The sequence below is a fragment of the Colletotrichum siamense genome, assembly GCF_013390195.1.
Source record: "Colletotrichum siamense strain Cg363 chromosome Unknown KSG_Cg363_contig10, whole genome shotgun sequence".
Taxonomy (NCBI): Eukaryota; Fungi; Ascomycota; class Sordariomycetes; order Glomerellales; family Glomerellaceae; genus Colletotrichum; species Colletotrichum siamense.
The window spans coordinates 1247093-1266800 of NW_023501023.1; the positions used below are offsets into that span (position 1 = coordinate 1247093).

At 55.6% G+C, this 19708-nt stretch overlaps 4 protein-coding genes across 4 annotated transcripts; 3 read left to right on the forward strand and 1 right to left on the reverse strand.

Annotated features, from left to right (window-relative positions):
* Positions 1–645: 645 nt before the first annotated feature.
* On the forward strand, positions 646–4542 carry CGCS363_v014254 (uncharacterized protein; the record flags this gene model as incomplete). The annotated part of the gene is made up of 1 exon (XM_036646103.1): positions 646–4542. The coding sequence occupies one exon, from the start codon at positions 646–648 to the stop codon at positions 4540–4542; it is 3897 nt and encodes a 1298-aa protein (XP_036488749.1).
* A 1310-nt stretch (positions 4543–5852) lies between these two features.
* Araf43A-2 (Extracellular exo-alpha-(1->5)-L-arabinofuranosidase) lies at positions 5853–6903 on the forward strand (the record flags this gene model as incomplete). The annotated part of the gene is made up of 2 exons (XM_036646104.1): positions 5853–6204; positions 6275–6903. 2 exons carry the CDS (start codon positions 5853–5855, stop codon positions 6901–6903), a joined length of 981 nt encoding a protein of 326 aa, XP_036488750.1.
* A 4737-nt stretch (positions 6904–11640) lies between these two features.
* CGCS363_v014256 (Succinate dehydrogenase assembly factor 4) lies at positions 11641–12105 on the forward strand (the record flags this gene model as incomplete). The annotated part of the gene is made up of 1 exon (XM_036646105.1): positions 11641–12105. The coding sequence occupies one exon, from the start codon at positions 11641–11643 to the stop codon at positions 12103–12105; it is 465 nt and encodes a 154-aa protein (XP_036488747.1).
* Positions 12106–12370: 265 nt separating this feature from the next.
* On the reverse strand, positions 12371–15490 carry CGCS363_v014257 (uncharacterized protein; the record flags this gene model as incomplete). Its single annotated transcript, XM_036646106.1, has 2 exons — positions 12371–13682; positions 13746–15490. 2 exons carry the CDS (start codon positions 15488–15490, stop codon positions 12371–12373), a joined length of 3057 nt encoding a protein of 1018 aa, XP_036488748.1.
* Between the last annotated feature and the right edge of the window lie 4218 nt (positions 15491–19708).

The following is a 19708-nucleotide window of genomic DNA, read 5'->3' on the forward strand; positions in this document are numbered from 1 at the left end:
TGGGAGGCATGTGCCGGGTTGGACTGGACGGACAGCAGCAATTGGAAGGTGGGCAGCAATACCACTGGAATACCACCTTAAGGTACCTACCCAACACCAAATACCTAAGGTAAGGTAACCAACCCAAGTAAGGTAGGTAAGCAACCGGCTGCTGCCTTCCTTTTTTCTTTTCTTCCATCCAACTGCGACAACCTCCCATGACGAATGTCGCCCGCACTTCTTCTTCCATCTGACACCACCGCACCAACCCTCTCGCCCACCAAGCGCATACACACTCTCTTTCATCCCGAACAGACTGCCCTGAGCAAAACTATGACTGCGCCCCGGCCTGCAAGGAGATGATCGCGTCTCATACAGGAGGCTGAAGACTGATCTTCCCCGTTGACGTCGACTGCACGCCTAACACCAATAACCCACCCACTTACCTAACCTCTCTCGACTGCCAGCATAGCTTCTCGTCCGCGATATCCCTCGATTCCGACTCCGACTCTCCACCCTGTGCTCGTTTGAGCTACCTTCTCTCTCTCCCTCTCCCTCTTGTCTCTCTACCATTGCTTCCTGTCCTGCGACCACCCGCCACCCCTGCGCCCAGTGGATTGGATCACTTCTGGTCCATCCATCCACCCCGAACCCAATTCCGCCGCGATGCTTTCTCATCTGCGGTTCCATCGACGGGGGCAATCGAATCCCACTTCGCCCAACCCTGAGCAGTCTTCTGCGCCCGCCCCGTGGGACCCCTCGCTTCCCCAGAAGTCTCCCTTCGTTCAAGATGCCGCCTTAAGCCCAGACGCCCGGTCGCCTGCCGCCCCGACAAATTCCTCGCTGCCTCCAACACTGCCGCCCATCACCCGCGTCACATCCTCCGGCTCCGAGTCGCCCTCGCCTCTTGACAGACCCTCCGTCGACCCCAAGTTGACGTTGGAGACATATGCTCAGAAGCAGCAGCCTGCACCTCCCCCGGTGCGCTCTCCGAACAATTCGCAGTCTGGCTTCGTCGGTGGTGTCGCCTTGCGCAAGCAGCTCGACCAGCGTCAGCTCCTGCAGCTCCAGAAGCTCCAGCAGCAGCAACAACAACACGAACAACAACTACAACAACAAATGGCGGCGCTTTCGCCCGATCCGGCGGCCAATACTGCCTTCGACTATGCCAGCCACGAAACTCAATTCTCAAAGTCGAAGCCCGCACCGCCCCCGCCGATAAATACGGCCCCTCCAACGAGACCCCCACCACAACCCACGAAGTCCTCAAAACACAGCAGCTCCTTCGCGACGCCCACCGACCTGCACCAACATCATCTCAGCCCGAGTCAATCGCAGCCTCCCGCCCCGAACTATGCTGCGACCGGACGAAGACCCGCAGGAACGAGACTATCGAGCGAGCCAACTAACGTCCGAATGGCCAAGGACAGCGCCGAAGCCCCCAAGGGCAGGAAAGGCCTGCCTTTTCTGAAGAACCCAATGTCGACACTGCTTATGAGGAGGAAAACAAGCCAGAATGCGCCTGATCTGTCGCCCCTACCTCTTGGAGGGAACAGGCTGGGAGAGCCGTCCTACGACCCGCGCATTAGAGGCACACGAGTTCACGACTTCAGCGCCCCGCGAACGAGGAGAAGCGTCATGAACGACTCGTCTAACGCTGCGTCGGGCGCAAAGCCACAGCCTTCTATACCTGAAGAGAAGCTGGACTTGGGCAAGACTTCATCCAGGGAAAGCGCGGCACCATCTTCGTTCCAGGGTAGGAATATTAGCAGTGCTTCTGAATCTGGTCGGTCTGGCTCCGTCAGCGTCATCTCCCAGACAGTTGCAGGGTCAAGCAGCGTCGCATCCACAAAGGCAAGGAGTAGCATGAACCTCGACTCCAAGCCTCTGCCCGATGTCCCGCCCAAGGACTCGACGGCATCGTCGTCGCGGTCTGCTTCTGTTGTCTCAAAGAAGCCGTCCGTCAGCGCGGCATCCATTCTGTCCAAGACATTGCCCTCCACCAGAACGGGTCGCTCAAGAGGCGCCTCCCTGTCTGGTCAGGATGTGCTCTCCTCCGTGCCCCGTCACATGAAAAGTACGTCTTCTAGGTTCAGCTTCGATATGGTCGGTGCCGCAAAAGCGGAAAAGTTGCTCGAGGAACGCCACCGCCAGCGAGAGCTGGAGAGGAAAACGTCTGATCCTACTCCCAACCCGAACCGGGATTCCAGGTTCGACGATTTTGACGACGAGTTCGATTACGACGCTATGATGGACGACGATGGCATGGAGGAGGAGATACCCATGAGCAACGATTTCGACGACTACGAAGAGGAGTTTGACGCAGGTGGCACAGATCCCTTGGGCCTTGACGGCGAGGAGGACTTTGATGCGGGCGGGATTGATCCGTTGGGTCTCGATGTCGTGCCCGAGGTCGAAGTTGAGATGGACGAGGAAGACGAAAATGACCCGGATAACGATCAGGAGAACTTCGCAGGCTTCGTCTTTCAGCGTTCAAACCCTGCATCTGCGCTGACTAGCCCACACAGTGCTGGTTTGGCCTTGACACCAAGAGATGCTGATGGGAGGGTCATCGGCTTCGCCCTCTCAAAGGATACGCCAGACCTGAATCCTTCGTTATCTCCCGGCTACTACCCTGGCCAGAGCATGGACTCGCAGATGTCAGAACCGGCAGATGGACTTGCTATTCAGGGGTTGAACATTAGTAACAAGCGTCAAGAAGAGCAGCCGATTGAGGAAGAACAGCAGGGTGCGCAGCTGGATCAGAAGCCACATGAAGCGCCACAGAACAATCAATGGTTAGCACCTGCGATGCCCCCACCACCGCCGCCGCCGCCGCTGCCCAAAAAGGATGACCTTTACTTCGATAATGGTCTCTTGGACGAGCTTGACTTTGCTGGCGAGGGCGATGGCTCCACATTCGACGAGTCGATTTTTGACTTGGACGACACAGATCAGTACGGCCGGCCTCTCCCCGGCGTATTCGCCAAGTTCCAGGCTGCCCGAGCTGCGTCCAACGCCACTGCTGCTCAAGAAAGCGTAGCCCAGGATCCCGCCGCGGAAACCGATACTGCTCGAGAAGATGCTGCCCAGGACACCAACGGTCAAGAAGGTGCTGCTCCTCAAAGCAGCAAGAGGGTATCGGACAGCACGTCCAGGCTCTCTGCTCAGTCCAATGCAACGGCGTCGACTGCCCACACGTCTCTGAGTGTGGGCATGCCAGCTCCGTCCACCGAGGAGTCGAAGAGACAAAGCGAAAACCTGGGTCAAGAGGAATCGTCTTCCGCCATGACGTCGAGCTTTTCAAACGTGGAGCAGGGCAAGATGGAGGCTTATCAGGCCGCCCTTGCTGCAGCTGCATGCGAAGCTGCCGCCAATGGCAAGTTCCGACGGGACTCTTCGCCGCCTCCTAGCGAGATCATGTCGCCTGGGGCAGAGTCGTCCAGCCTGCCTCCCCAAGACGACTACCCCTTTGATGACGACGATGACAATGGCTTCCGTGAAGACCTCGATGACTACGACGTTGACTACGACGACTTTATCGCAGAAGCAAATGCTAGTGCCCTTGCCAACGATCAGGACGGCTGGTATGGTCAGGAATTCGGGTTCTACTCAGCGCCGATTGAGGGGCGTCACAGCAGAGACAACTCGACCGGGTCGGACGAGAAGCCGTTTGAGTACGCGAACGGTGGCTTCTTTGGGCCGTCAGGTGTTGGTCGGAGCAAGTCTGGCCGCATGATCTCGCGGGAGCCGAACTTGACGCCCATCACTGAACGATCCGAATACTCCAACCGCAACTCGATTATGAGTCTCGGCATCCCACCAGGCATCGGCTCTGGACCTTCCAGTCTGCAAAGTCCGGGACTGGCGCAGCTCGTGATGATGGCCGATGGCGAGGATAACATGAGCCTAACGGCCCTGATGAAGTTGCGTTCTAGGGCTTGGGGTGGATCGCAGGCTAGCTTGGTCTCAAGCCGTGAGGGCTCTCCTAGATCTGAGAGAGGTGACGGCGCGAGCTCACCATGGGGCCCGGCTCCAAGCCGCGATATCTTGGGCATCCACAATGGCCACGTCCGCAAGAACTCGGCCTTCTCGATCAGGAGCCGTGACATGGACTCGGACGCGGGCAGCGGTGCTGGCTCGCCCACGCTTACCATGTCCATGCCCACCCTAAGCTCTCCGACTCCTCCGATGCCTTCCCTGAACCCCGCTAGCCCGGCCGTCGCCGTGAATTCGCCCCATTTCACCCACAGTTCTGCGTTCGAGCCGGTGATGGAATCTGAAGAGGTGGATGAGCTGTCAATTTCAAACTCTATCTCTCACTCGGGGTTGTGGATGAAGAGCCCCGACACCGCGATGCACCCCAACCTGGTGCCCCGAACTGATCCTACCCCTCAGCGCAGGCCCGGCATGGGACATAAGCACAAGGGATCCGCCGATAGCATTTCTTACATAAAAGAGGAGGATGAAGGCGAAACAAGATGGGTGTTGGAGCGACGCTTCACCGCCGACAGCGGAGAGGTCGAGGTCCAGCGAGAGGTTGTTGGCAAAGGCCACATCTAGGAGGGGCCCTCGCTGCTTTATTTCGATACCCTGCAGCCAGACGAGGAATCCGGCGTTCAACAGAAACGCCAACGAAGGAACGAATGATACCAAACACCAGCGATGGCGTAATTGTTTTGGAAACAGGATACCTTTGGCTACAAAGGACCAACAGGAGTTAATCATGGTACATATATAGAGAACAGAGCCCCGGCTATGCATCATAATGCGATGTAATGATAAGGGGAAGGCAGCATTGCCACGAGCAATGAGCCTGCAATAGGATAATGGAAGAATGTATACCATTCAAGCACAAGTCTCTGTGTGCACTTGATGGAAAGATTACTCATCTCATGTTACTAATTTCATGGTATTGCTCGTCTTTTGGAGGATGCTTCTGATTGAGCGGGGATGACAGGGTAAACCGCGTCTCACACAAACATCGATCATGTCGAGTTCATCCGATGTAAGAACACACCCAACCCAACAACACGATGCCTCTTAGTAGCGGTCGTATCACACGGCGTCTTTCTCGTTCGGCATCAATCAATTGATGGGAATTTCTCCATCTCTCCCTTGAGCCAAGCCTCCTAGACGCATTACACTGACTCTCACATGGCCTCTGGCCCGTTCCCGATCCAACCCTGTCGCCACGCTACCTTCTTCGATGGACGTAGGGAACCGAAGCGCTCCAATCATCTCATACCAACCGCGACCAAATTCCCGGGCATCCCAAGAAACACCGAGCCACCCACCTAGTCAGTGTAAGCTTATTTGCTCGCGCGCCCCGGAGAATTTAAGCTTTGGATGTCCGTCCGGGGGAGGGGTGTTGTGCCTGGCGGCCTACGCCGGCACCTGCGGGACGCCCCTGTCTTTGGAGACCGCTCATCGACTGCCATGATGTGGTGTAAGCTGTTTATGCAGACGCGTATCTTGCGCGCGCGCGTGTGTGCCTTTGGTGTTAGTCGCAGCAACCGGCATCCGCAACCACCACACCCCGCTCCGGGCCCAGTCTCCGTCGCGAAATCCCACCAATCCCCCGCCCTCTCCGATATTGCGGACCTGGACCATGGTCTTTTCTGGACCTGTACTCCGGCCGCCGGTGTTATAGCCCTTGATGTGAGGTCCTGCCTCCTTGCATGTGCGAAGTCTTCGGACTGGAGAGGTGAAGTTGCCTGCTGAGAGTCGCCAGCCGCCAGACGCCTCCTTCACCATAATGGACCTCCCAGACCACGACCTCGCGCCCATATAACCCCCTCCCCGTCCCTTACCTTCCTCCGCCATCCTCCATCTCTCCCACCCTCGCCAAACCAGCCCCCGTCTCTCCCAAAATGAGACTCCTCCCCCTCCTAACCGCCCTCCTGGGCCTGCTACCCTTCACGGCCACGGCCTTCACCAACCCGATCCGCCGCCCCGGCGGCTCCGACCCGTTCCTGACGTACTCGGGCGACGGATACTACTACCTCCTCTCGACGACGTGGTCGACGGTCGAGATCGCGCGGTCGACGACCATCGACGGGCTCAAGACGGCCGCTAAGAAGGTCGTCTACTCGTCGGGGGACTCCTCGCGCTGCTGCAACGTATGGGCGCCCGAGGTGCACTGGCTCGGCAACCGGTGGTACATTTACTTCACGGCGGGGGGGAGCGCGAATCTGGATAATCAGCGGATGCATGTCCTCAGAGGTGAGTTGCAGCAGTCCCCCCCCCCCCAATCCTGGAGATGGAGACATGAACGAGACTAACGTGGGAACAGGCGGCACGACCCCTTGGGACGACTACACCTACGTCGGCCGCATCGGCGCCGACGAGTGGTCCATCGACGCCTCCGTGCTCCGCACCGCCTCCTTCGGCAACTTCCTCATGTACTCGTGCTTCCACGGCGCCGCGTACCAGTCCATCTGCATCCAGAAGCTCAACGACGACAACGTCTCCACCTCGGGCTCTGTATCTCTGATCTCGCAGCCGACCCAATCCTGGGAGAAGGTCTCGCACCCCGTCAACGAAGGGCCCGCGGCGCTCTACTTTGGTGGGAAAACGTACATCGCGTACTCGGCGTCCTACTGCTGGAGCGCGAGCTACTGCCTGGGTCTGCTGACGTGGGATGGCACGACGAGCCCGCTGAGCGCGAGCGCGTGGAGCAAGGGGAACGGGTGCGTGCTGAGTAGTGGGAATGGGCACTATGGCACGGGGCATAATAGCTTCTTCCAGAGCCCGAAGGGGGACCAGACGTGGATTGCGTACCATGCGACGGCGAACAGCGCGGGCGCGTGTGATGATAGTCGGTATACGATGGTGCAGATGCTGGGGACGCATAGCAATGGCAGCCCGAACTTTGGGACGCCGGTGGCGTTTAGTTATGTGTATGGAGAGCCGAGTAAGTAAGGGGGTTAAAGGGCACAAGGATAGGGAGGGGAGGGGATGATGAGATCGGGATTTCTTGTACATACTTTCTTTGGGACTTGAGTTACTCTGCGGTGATGGCTTTGGGTTCCTTTTGGGGCATAAAACTTCTGCATGAGCATGGCTCAAACGTATTAGGGTACAATCGTATATATGGACGTCGTCTCGGTCTCAAGTCGATGGAGTAAGGACTTTCAGCTGTACATGTCCCCAGATCGCTGACCTACCCGTTTTACCTTATCCTCATCGAGTCCGTCGGTCATACGCAGATCGGGAACGTATTTATAGGGCAGCCTCTTTCTGTTCTCTTTCGATTAGCCATAACACAATCATCTCCTGATCCTGGTCCTCTGTATCTTCATGGCTTAGCGCTGACTCCTGAGCGCGACTACTCCACTTAGGGAGCCACAGAATAGACAATTTCAAGATACACTCACAATGTTCAGCATATTGACGATGTTTCTTTGTCGGTCATCTGCATCCCTCGCGGGTTCGATAGCCGCTCGTCCAGGCGAAGCCAAGCACAACGATACGGTGCCCGTCCCTATCAGTCGATCCCTGTCGGGGCCTTGAACTCATATCTATGAGTCTCGTACCCCTTAAGGGGGAGATCCCGAAGCCGAAGGCTACATTAATTCGTGCGTTTCTGAGGCGTAAGACTCGTTGTCGTGGGTTCTTAAATATAAAGCAGTGCAGTTGATCGTCATCACAAGCTTTGAGGGTAGCGATGGTCCGTGGCGCTTGGCAGAAGTCCATGAACGTCATGTACTATGTTTTGAGTAAGTATATAATGTAACAAAATCAAAAAAAAAAAAAAGGTATGGGGAAAACGGGCAAATGGGTCTCTGCTATTTCCCTGGTGTGAAAAAATGCGCTTGGCAGTTGACACCAGTTCTCGAGTGAGCATCCTCATATGCGTAGCCAGCTCATCTTCTCGACATGATTGATAGCTGTGTATTATCCTTGGGATCCGGTGCCGTCGGACGAGTTGTATGAATACGTTGAGGATGGAGCGGTCGTAGTTTGATACCTTCTCAACCAGCTTATCCCACCGATGGTACAATAGACAAATCGGACCGTTTCTCTTGTCCAAGTAGTATACGAAGTCCGTTGAACGATATTGATGACTTCCACTGGTACGTCTGACAAGTTCGTCTTTCTTATAACTATGTTCAGTCTCACTATTAACTAGCACGCGTAAACCATAGCTGTCTGCTCCCCGAATCATCAAATTCGCATGTGTCTGCACTCTGAACGAGTATTTGAGCAACATGTATACAGGTCACCGCGGTCTTCTGAATGTTCTCAGGGAACCGCACAATAGTTTGGGCAGTTCTCTGTGATTTTCTCATTAGCAGTGGAGTGACGTCTCGTCCCATGGCTGGCCACAGGGTCATCGGTTTCATCGAGCTCTTGACCATATGAGTGCTTTTCTCCGTCGGCCGGCATTTTCCCTCATTATCCTCTCCTTCTACGTCGAAACTGCAACTGAATACACTCCTGCTAGATCCCATTGCGTTTGCGGACAACCTGACGGATGGCCTCTTCTCCTCTTTTCAGATCGTTCAGAGTTGATTACAGCTCGCCACTTTATTGTCAGACTCGAAAAGGTCTGGTTTTCAAGGATTTGTCCGTTCTTGAAACATGTTTACTCACTGCCGGGGCGCTTTTATGTGGATCATGAAGGCATTAGGTTCTCCTTACCTGTAGAGCACGCCACTTGGTCCGTGTGGTGCTTCGTGACCAGCTATAAAAGAGAAGCCTATAATGATGAATTAGATGTGTGACAACCAAGCAAATGTAAGCCCAGGCCATGTGGCTTCAAGAAGTGGAAAAGAACGATAAGGGGTTCGTTCGCATAAGCCTTTAAGTTGGCATGGCCGTCTTCCATGTCGTTGTTCCCTCAGCCACAGTGAGCGGATATCATCCTTGAGATCTCTTGGTATTATGTTATCTGCTTGAATACTTTGAAGGCAGAACAATCGGAACTGTCAACTTCATAGATTGGTGTTAGGGAGTAGAACATGCAAAGGGTACGCTAGGATTTCTCTGGTTTTTAACCTGGGCTTACAATGTCTACCTCGAGGACATTTTAATTGTTGCCGACTGTTTGTGATATATCTGAAAAATGACTTTATGTATTTTTTGCCGCATTCCGGAATATTTTGAAGCGGCACAGCCTCCCGCTGATTGTAAATTTTGAGAGTCGCGTTAGTCAGTCAAGCTGTCTAAGCCATCCAGTCCTCTGGATGCAACGCGTGATGGCTACGGCTCCTGTGTTGAGTACACTCGGAATTTCCTTCAAACAGAACATAGTATGCTAAGTAAAGATGAAGTCAAGGAGATGGAAAATCTGGTGCTGTGCTGTTCTCGGCTTGTATGCTTCTTTCATTCGCGACGCCGTCTAATCATATGGATATTAACTGTTCTTAAGACTCATTAACTTTAGAGGTTAGCTATTTTCGGTACGAGTCTGACTAGAGAGATAGTAGCCCCACGGTTTTTATGAATCATTATAAAAACACTACAACGGACATTGAGAAGCCTCCTCAGAATTAAGTATCTGTTGTTCTCCAAGGGCGTTCAAACCTAGGGCTAGCATATCCAGAGGTGGTTTCACGAAATATCTTAGCCTGCTTTCAAGAACGTTGAAATATCAGGTGAACCTGTTACTATTCCCTTTATTATTCTCTCAGTCAGAAGGGTATTATCTAGGAAAGATGCAAAACGCCAGTGACGGTAATTACCTTCCATAAGTAGACGGGTGTTGTATAAGCACCTACGCTAGTTATGAATTTTCAGACCGATGGAAGTTCACCAATCAGGTATGATTGTGAAATGTCAATACGTCGAACAACAACTATCATATTGTTTGCTTGAACTAAAGCATGATTTTGCTATATCTTTTGTTGGCCGCGACGGTCGTACGGAGCGGAGAGCATTTGGGGAAGGGCCTTAACAGTCGAATTCTGGCACGATTTATTAGCCAGACTGAGTCTTTCAACACTCGACCTGGGCTAGCAATCGTAGAAACGGTGGTCTTCTCCGATCAGAATCATACAAAGAACAAGGTGTCGTCTGACTGCAAGTAAAAGACCACACCTGCGAGATCCCGATGCTACCAAGTAAAGCTCTGCTTAATTCACCGCTTCTGGTCCCCGTTTCCAGCCCGGCACTTATTTTTAAGAGACTGCTTTCATACACTACAGACGACGCAAAATACCCGGAAAGTATCGTTTTGATTGCCTACTCCTCTGCGAGTGAAAAAGGATGCCTTCTCATCACGGATTTCACTCTCGGATCTTCTATCTTCTTGCAATCACTCATGACAGACATGATGATCCAAGGTTGCCTTTTTACAGCTATCCGAAAACGTAGGGCAACTGATACGTATTAATCACAGAAGAATGAAATCTTTTTACTCAACCCGCCACCCTGGCGAATACCGATTATCGCGCCCAATCTTGATGTGTCAATAAAAAACGACTTCACTGGCTGCCGAGATTTTCCCAACGCCACCCAATATTGACTTGAGTTTGTAGGTTCGTCCTCGGAGCTTCTCAGTTGACTGTTTACTATTAGGTTCATCTAGCTCTCGGTTGTTAGGCCTCACTGATTGGCAGGTCTAACACTTCGAGCGTAAGCACCTGGCCAACACTGCCTTCGTTAAGCATCGTCGTCTCATTATAACATGGTATTCGAGTTGCTGATTCAATCAATTCCAGAAACGGCGACCCAACAGAAATCTATGTATCCTACCAATATTATTGTCACTGTAGTCAATGAAATATTCTTGTTCCTCAAGCACTGAATGATTCAACTCCAAGAAACACATGCGCGGAGCAGACGCATCACACAGGGTCTCGGCACGAGGCAGCTATCCCTCTTGTGGCCCCTATGCATTCGCAAAGAGAGAAATATTCCGCGAAATGTTCTCATTGGCTTGCGTGACCGCATACGTGAGTTGGTTCTACAACATTTTATACACCAAGCCGCGCGTGAGGAAGGCGAATGGCGAATGCGGTGGCGTGATTACCTACTAGGAATGTCGCGCCTGAAGTAGAGAGGGTTGATCCAGTTGCTGCGAAAGATTCGTTGAAATCAGGGCGAAGGTTGTGTGTAGGCATGCAGAGCGCCGAAGGGCATTCGGAAGCTCCCTTGTGCGGCATCTCCGAGCCAGCTCACGCCCGAGACCAGTTGTAAGAAGCCCCTTCACCCAGCACAACTGCGCGACGTCAACCTCGCTGAGACGCTCCCTTCGATCACGCAATCAACATCCATGATGCGACAAGAAAACGTATGTAGAATACAAACCAAGCGAATGCCCCAAGATTCCGCAGAGAAACCGTCAAACAATCGTTGGCAGTCTGCATTGCACCCGCCACATCAACACACCCAACGCCCAAGCCCGGCCCCAGAAACCATCTCACACGGCCCGTGCATCGGCCACCCTCGGCCCCATCCGCCCTCCGCCACCGGCGCAGCGCCCAAGCTTCTGCAGCAAGAAAGAGAAGACAGACCCACTTTAAATTCGAAAAGCCGCGGGTCAATGACATTTTCCATCCTCTCCAAAACTTCCCGACCTTCGCCTCCCGCCTTCACTTGCACCATCACCACCACCACCACCACCACCATCCTCACAAAACCACCAACCTCCAACCTCAGTAACCACTCAACCAGACACACACAAAACCCATCAAAGCACCACAACTTCTCAAAATGTCCCGCCTCCTCCGCCTCCGCACCCCAATTCTCCGCCTCCCCATCCCCTCCCGCGCCTCCTCAACCTTCTCCCGCGGGCCTGCCCCGCCCCGCCTGCCCGCCGACCAACAAGCCGAATTCGAGCGCCTCCAGCGCGCCGCCTCCGTATCCTCCGCCTTCCAAGAGTACGCCAACCCCCCCTCCTTTACCTCCGCCTCCGAAGCAACAACGTCCACATCCTCCGAGGCCGCCGCAACACCAGCAGCAGCAGCAGAGGCGCAGCCCCAAGAAAAGCCCGTCAACCCAACCATCTCCGCCTCGGATGAGGACACCATGCACCCCGCCTACGTCCGCGGCGCGCCGCCCGAGTTCGAGGGCGACGTCAACCCGCGCACCGGCGAGGTCGGCGGGCCCAAGAGGGAGCCGCTGCGCTGGGGGTCTGGGGGCGATTGGAGCTACAACGGCCGCGTGACGGACTTCTGAGATGGTGTTTGGCACCTGCATAATGAATGGTGACGGGCAGTCAAGGGCGATAGCGAGACGACCTTGTAAGAGTAGCGGTTGTACAACAATATAAAGACGAGAGTCACAAAGAGATACCAATAGCGTAGAAGAAAATCCCAATCGTGTACTCGAAGGAATTGGGTATTATAATCATCACTACTCCTACAATGCCTGTGGCTTTAATCATCCGCTGCTTCGCCTGCTTTTCAAGAGTATGCTGTTATCCAAGATTGATTCCCGACTTTTAAGACGCCGATGCCTTCACCTCCTTCGTGCTCTCGTCCAGATCCATCTTGTCGGCCTTGTTCGACGCCACGCCGTTCGTGGTTGCACCGTTGGTTGCGCGAGCACCTTGCTGCTCTTCGACAGGCCTATTCTCCTTGTCGCCCTCACTAGGGGTCCTCTCATCCTTGCCCGCTCCGTTCTCGCGTGCTTCATCTCGTTTCCACCAGTGACCAGAGACGATCTCGTCTCGAATCCTGTCGAGGCGCTGTTTTTCTTTTTCCAGCTCGGCACCGTTGAGGCCACGGCTGGCGGCGTTCATCTCTCCCATGGCCTTGCGCATGCGTTCCCGACGGCCTTTGCCTCGGAGTCGGCTCTGTGTTCCGGCGCCGTTGGTCACCCAGCGGATCCCCAAAATCTGGAAACTGATGCCGTCGTGAATCGACTTCCGTCCATTGTAGCGGCCACCAAACTCGCGTGACTGAATACCAAATCGAGTGGTGCTGCTGTACTTCTCCAGTCGTGGGAGAATCAGGAGAGTGACGTGCATGTCGCGTTCGACAGGGACTGTGACGGGCCCAGTCTTGGGTGGCTTGTCCAGGAACGTGGCCGCGTTCGCTTCTTGTCTGGCCTTTTCTTCCTTTTCTTTCTCCTTGCGTCTCTTATTCGCTGGAACCTCCTTCTCGGGGGCAGCTAGGCCACGATCCAGGTCTAGCATGTCCGCATCGATGTCGTCGGCCCATTCTCCCCGAATCCAGCCGCCATGAATGCAGGCAGCAATAATGTCCGAGTCGTCGGTATACACTTCTGTTCCCCATACTGCTCTCCGTGCAGTAATCTCCTCTCGTGCGGAGGGGGTCAGGTGTACCTTAGGGACCTTGACCGTCAGGGTGCAGTTTTCCTTGTTCTTGATCATATCCCATGGCAGGGGTGTAGGTGTCGTCGAAAAGCCACGAGAAGAGGGGACGTTCGGCACTTGTCTCGCCGGCTTCAGTTTGGGTTCGTACAGCACATCGCCAAGGTGAGTCCGCGGGAGATGCGCGACCGATTCCAATACAGCCTTGGAGCTGACGACTGTTTTCGGTTTGGGAGGGATCACCGCAGTCGGACTCTGCACAGCCTGCTTGGCTGGCGCCTCCTTCACCTGGTGAGTATGCTGGTTTGTTGGCCGCGGGACGTGGTGGTGATGCGCGGTCGGCAAGTCCTTAGCAAGCCCTGTAGGCGATGGAACCGGCGTGGTTCCCTTGACGTTCTTGAAAGGGGTGACACCAATAGGTGCAGGAACGTTGGCATGGTCAGTGCCATGGTTATGGGTGTGATGGTGATGATGATGGCTAATAGGGCAAGTATGGTCAGCACACCGGGTCTCTTCTACTTAGGATAATGATACTTCGTACTGGTGATGGTGGTGTTGATGAGTCTTGGGGCGCTTAGCCCGACCCACTGGTGTGAGGCGCCCTGTGCTCTCCTCGTCACCTTTGATATCTTCCTCCTTGAGCTTCCTCCTCCTGCCCTTGGCTGGTGGTTTGGGCGCAGCGTCGGGCCCAGAGTCCTGCGCCGGACCGTCCGTCTCGTCTCGACGGGCAAGGCTTGCATTGGTATATGGCAGCTGGGCTCCAGCGGTGACTGGACTAGACACACCAATCCCAGTGACACCACTGCCAATACCGGAAAACATGCGTCCAAATTCGCTCTTGATGCCAGGCTCTCCTGCAGGGCCTGGCAGCTGTGGTTGTGCACCCTGCACTGCCTGCGGCAGAGGGGATACTCGGCCCTTGCGGTTGATCTCCTGAACCGCCAGCAAGTGCCTCTGTCCATTGTTCGGATGTTCCTCCACCGGGCGATTACGGGGCGAGTCAACGAACGCCGGAGTGCCGTGTGGAGCATTGTATGCAACCGACGGGGGAGGTGGGCCTTCCTCTTGGGGGCGACGATGCGCCGGAGGCGGCTGCGCCTGGGGAGGGAGATGACTTATTCGCTGTCGCTCAGGAGAATCGAAGGGTTGCTGCGGAGGCGCTTGTTGTTGACCGGGAGGAGGCTGTTGGGGATGACCCTGTGGGGGATAGCGATCTCCTGGAGGCGGCTGCGGGTACTGAGGAGCCGGCGCAGGATGGCCTTGATTCGGGTAGCCTGGCGCTGAGGTGGGAGGATATTCGTGGTGTCGCGGATGAAGGCCAGCAGGGTCGTACGGAACTCGGGATTGCTGCTCAAATGGCTGGGGCTGCCGCGGTGGCCACGGCCCTTGCTCTCGGTGCTCAGGAGGGCGACTGAACGGCGGAGGCTGCCCACGCGGAACTTCCTGAGGACGGTACTCGCCCTGCGGCGGTGGAGGTCCCCGTCCTCCCTCGCCCCCCGAGTATGCGCGTTGTCTGCTTTCTCTTTCCCTAAACTCAAACTCCTCTCGGCGCTCGCGCTCGGCGCGGTAGCGTTCGTCAAAATTCATTTGCTTCAGACCGGGCCTCTCAGGGTTGTATTCCATTGCACCTCGAGGCATTTCTTCGCGACGAGCATACATCTCTTCCGGTCCGTTGTTACGCCCCATGTCAACAGGCCTCGGAGGCATGCTCGCGAAAGACTTGGGCTGGCTCGTAGGTCTCGGGGGAGGGCCGGGGGGCATCCGGCTCGGGTCTCTGCCATCTTGTGCGGAGGGTCCCCGCTGATGGTACGCCTGTGGTGTGCCGTATCGCTGCATCTCCGGTGTTGTAGAGTACGCACCCTGCGGCGATGCTGCGGCACTGCCTCTCGGATCGTAAGGACGAGCATGCTCAGGTGTTTGAGGTCTCCTGAAGGGCTGGTACTCGGAGGACGCAGAGTGCATTCTAGGTGACGCCTGGATCGAGGGTGCAAACGTCGGCCCGGAGCTAGCAGAGGTCGCCGGAGGAGGGTAGTGCGAAGGGGGAGGCTGAGAGTCCCTAGGCACTGGGGGTGGCCCCCCAAGCATTGAAGATATTGACATGGAGCTTCCGGTGCTTCCCGTCCTCGGTATTGATGCTAACGACGGCAGCTCGCGACCTCCGGGAAACGAAGTCGGAGGACCAACATTGAGAGGCGGACCTCGCGGCGCTGGTAGCCCATAATGACCCATTTGATGCGACGGCGGCTGTGGATTCCCCGGCTGGGGAGGAGAACCCGGCGGCGGCATGTTTCTGTTCATCGGTGGGCCGGGGGGTAACGAGGATGCACTCGCATGTCGAGAGTGGCCTGGTTGAGGAGGACCAGAGCCCTGTTCTTGAGGATATGACCTCGGGCCCTGACCGTAGTAGGGGTTTTCGGATGTTCTTCTCTGGTGCTCGGCATAGGGAGGGTTCGAAGTAGGCGGCGGATGTGACGATGCGGTCGGGAAAGGAGCCTGGTTTGGTGTTGAAGTCGCTGGTTGATTTTGGTTCGGAGGGAAAGGAGAGCGACTGTATTGCGATGCAGCATTGCGCGAGAAGGGGTGTTGTGGCGGTTGTCTTGGATCCATCGCGCCGAAGTTTTTAGCTCAAAGCCCACAAGGTGATTGCATAGGCAAACGTGCGTCTGAGTGACGGCGACGAGGCACTCAGTGTAGGCGATCGCGAGTATCGTGAAAGTCGACCTTTGGAGAAGACGGCGATGGAGTCGTCGATGGTCGGTTTGAGAGGATGGGGAGCTGGGATGAGGCTCTCTCTCTGGGCGGGTTGGCGAGTAGCGAGAAAGGTGGAAGAGGAGAAAGGGTCGAGAAGGTCGAGAGGATCGCGACACACTGTTGTTACACGGACGGCAGAATTATTTTGGATTCCCCTGGTCGGATCCTGTTTCGGTGGAGCTGGGCTGGCCGGCTACTGGCATTGAGCAGCTTGTGCTTGTGCTCACACCTCACTTTTCGTTTTTTTTCTTCTTGGCCCTCTTGTCTTGCTGGTCGCTCGGCCGGGGATGGACAGGGACCCTGTCTGTGGTGTGTGTCTTGGTGACTTGGTGGCTGCGTGACCATGGGGCCGCTGCTGGCAAATGGGCGCAAATCAGCCGGAACGCGACAGGGATACCGGGGGAGGTTCGTTCGCGCTAGTGCGACAGGTGGCCCCCGTTGATGGGAAACGATGATGTCGATGCGCCGCGCCCGGGGTGGGTTGTTTTTCTTGCCCTGGGCCCCTGTCGTGTGTGTGTGGTGTGTCGGTCAGGGAATCGGCGTTGTTGTTTTCTGCTGAAGTCGGATTTCCACCTTCAACATGGCCAGCCGGTTCGCCGCGAGGTCTGTGGCCATGCGGTTTGCGCCGATTGAGAAATATCTGGTAGTATAGAGCTTACGAAAGCAAAATAAACAAAAAGCATGACGAAACCCAACTGTCTGGGTTTCCACAAGGGTAATACGGTGTGGCTGAACTTCCGTTTGCTTATTGAGTCGTGATGGTAATTGCTTCTGCATGGTGGGTGAAGCTGCAAAGGTGGCGCGTCTCGCGACGAACGCAGAACTTGTGGTGGTCACTGACAGGAGGCACAACGACGAGAGGGAACGAGACGGCGTGGGGAGCAGCAGGGAGCAGATGAGGGGAGAACAAGCGTCAAGCATCTTGCGCAAGGGACAAAGACGTGTGCGAGACGATCGAGGACCCTAAGCTTATGCAGGAAGAGGCGGACCGCAGGCTGTTAGTGCCTGTCCGTTGGGCAATAGTGCTGGCATCAAGCATCTGAGGTCCAAGGTACCTCATGCGGGTGGGGAAACAGCAGCAGTGCTAGAGTCGTAGTAGCCGGGACAGCTGTCGATGCGCTTTTCTGCAAGACAAGTCTTGTAAGTTGTCTGTGAGTAATATGGGTGTTAGTCGAGTGGTGACAACTGAGGATGGTGGTGATGCGGTGACGGCGATGGTAGTGGCATAGCTGCTGCAAGATGCACGACTCGACGGGCGTCACAAGAAGGAGGGGCACAACCAGATGCAGAATGTTGGATGGGGAATGCGGGAGCTGCAGCTGCAGGATGAGGAAAGGTGGTGTAAGGTACGTAGAGTGAAAGCAGGAAACTAGCGGTGATGGGCGACGGCAAGAGCGACGGCGGGATGACAGAGATGGAGATGTGGATGGGTGGATGGCGGGCGCGACCTGACGTGAAGCAGCCCGGCTGCTGCTGATGCTGCTGCTGATCCAGTGAAGAAAGATGATCCCGGTTCCAGGGCGAGGCTCGGGCGAGTCGCGCGGCGCGGGAAGGGCTGTGGCCTGTCGCTGCTGGTCTCTGGCTGGCTGACTGTTGATTCGCGCCGCTTTCCAGTCCTTCGTCTCTTGTATTGATGGCGTGGAGGGCCGAGAAGAGCTATGAAGGTGGTGTGCGACTCCTCTAGTGTGGCATTCGATAGCCAAGGTTCATGTGCTCGTGCGGAGCATCTGCCTTTTCTCTGACAGGGAAGGGGAATGGAGGCACGAGTTGGGGTAATAAGGTGGCGTGTCTTGACGAGTGTCTGTGCCTATGCCAGTGTTTCTGTTTCTGCCAGAGCACGAGTCCGCATCTCTGTCCAACAAACAGTAATTAATCATTCGGCTACTCAGAAGCAAGTAGAATCCGGTTAGGTCATTTCCTCGTGTATGTTGGTCGCCAACGGAAAGGTATGTGTTGCCGGCAGACACAAGCATGATGGGGTGGTTAGGATGCGAAGTTCCAGTTACCGGCCACGGCGACATTGGGGATGACTACCAGTGTTGGCGATATGAAATCGTAACAGGCGAAGGCGCATGTCAGCTAAGTGGGTGAAGTCAAAGCTGTTGGTTGGCCATCTCCTATCAAGTATCTGTTGGTGCAGTTCACGTTTGTGGACAACGTCTGCTCTTGCCGGCGGCACTGCCGATGCAAGATATGCGCATCGAAAAAGACTAAATTGCAGACAGAGGCTTCTGTGGTGTTCCGTCTGCGGGAGTGCCAATGTTTGCTGGCGCCTGCCTCATTTCCAGGGCGTGCTTGAAGTTGAAGGTTTTGGCGGCCGCCATGCTTGGGATTCCTCGTGGCGGACGCGCAGCTGCACGAGGATGTTTCGTGTCACTTTGCTTGAAGAGGCACGGGTTTGTGTCGAGTACCAACAGCATAGCATAGTACAGCACAAGACATGTTGTGTATCATAAAAGTTATTTACCTGTTGACAGCATCAACAACTTTTCTGACACGAGAGGCAGAGTTCAGCTCACCTGGCAGCTTCCTTGGGGTGCTGAATGATCTTCGGCCATCACCAATAGCAAACAGCAGCGGCAGCCAGCCTGACGAGATGATCCTGGTCTGGAGGACGCTCTTGCAAGGCCGAGGACGGTGGCGGTACGTATCCGACTCGTGAGGTAGCAGTTAGCTTTCCCCCCTTCAGACTGCTACCCTGGTCTGCCCCAGGCCTTGCGCAGCCAATGATGACGCACCAAATGACCGGATCGCCAATTTTGTGTTTTTGTGCCTGGGAGACTCGCCCTTTGCAGCAGCTGTGCACCCAGCCGGGCCGGGAAGGGAAGCGTGCGGTCATGGCCATGGCAGGGTGCAGAGGGCGGCGTCGCAGAGAGTGAGAATTGACCTGCACCCTTGGTCCTTCGACTTCGATTGCCGCCGCCAGATGAGAAGAAGAAGGCTCCCGTGCGGCAGGTCCCTGGACGCTCACGCTTCTCTGGTCCCCTTCTGGACCCTCGGGAATCAGAGACTGGAGTGATGGGAGAGATGTTGGGCGTCCGTTCCATTCGGGTCTGCGTCAGAGTGTCAGGGGCACCCTCCTCCCAGCAGGGTTTAGGGCCCCAACCACCCGACCTGTTGCTTCCCCGTCCATGGGTTACCGCTGGGCCCTGGGCTGAGGAAGCGGGGGTCGTAATACAAGCGCGCAGACTTTGGGGTGTTCTCTTGTTGTCCTTTGCTTTCTCGTGATTTGTGACGGATGCTGGCGGGCAGGACATGTCATCCAGTGTGTAAGCGTGTCGCATTCTCTTTTTCTCGAGGAGGGTTGACTGACATTTCCGTTGCGGTGCAGATGGGAAAGATGCACTCGGATTGGCGTGGTGCGCGATCATGGGCCGGGAAGAAGCCCGAGGGAAGCTTGGGAGGTAGCCGCCGCCGCCAGCTCGGGGCCACCCGTGTGTGCTTGCTTGCTTGCTTTGCCCAAGACCATCTCACTCGTGACTGCGGTACAATTTCATGTCGTATCTCCCACTGGCTGATCTTGGACGTGGTTGCTGGCTGCTGCGGGGCCTAAGCCTGGGCCTGACGAGTGAACACAACACAACGTGAACGCGATGGCAGGCGCAGAGGACTGGAGCTTCCGTCACAGCCAAAAGGAAGGAAAAAAAAAGTTCGCGGTGACCCTGCTGCTTCCTCCCGTCTGTCTGCGGTCCATGTCGGTTCTCATTGGGAAGGTCCCCACACAGACCCCCTCCCCCCTGGGTTGGTTCCTTC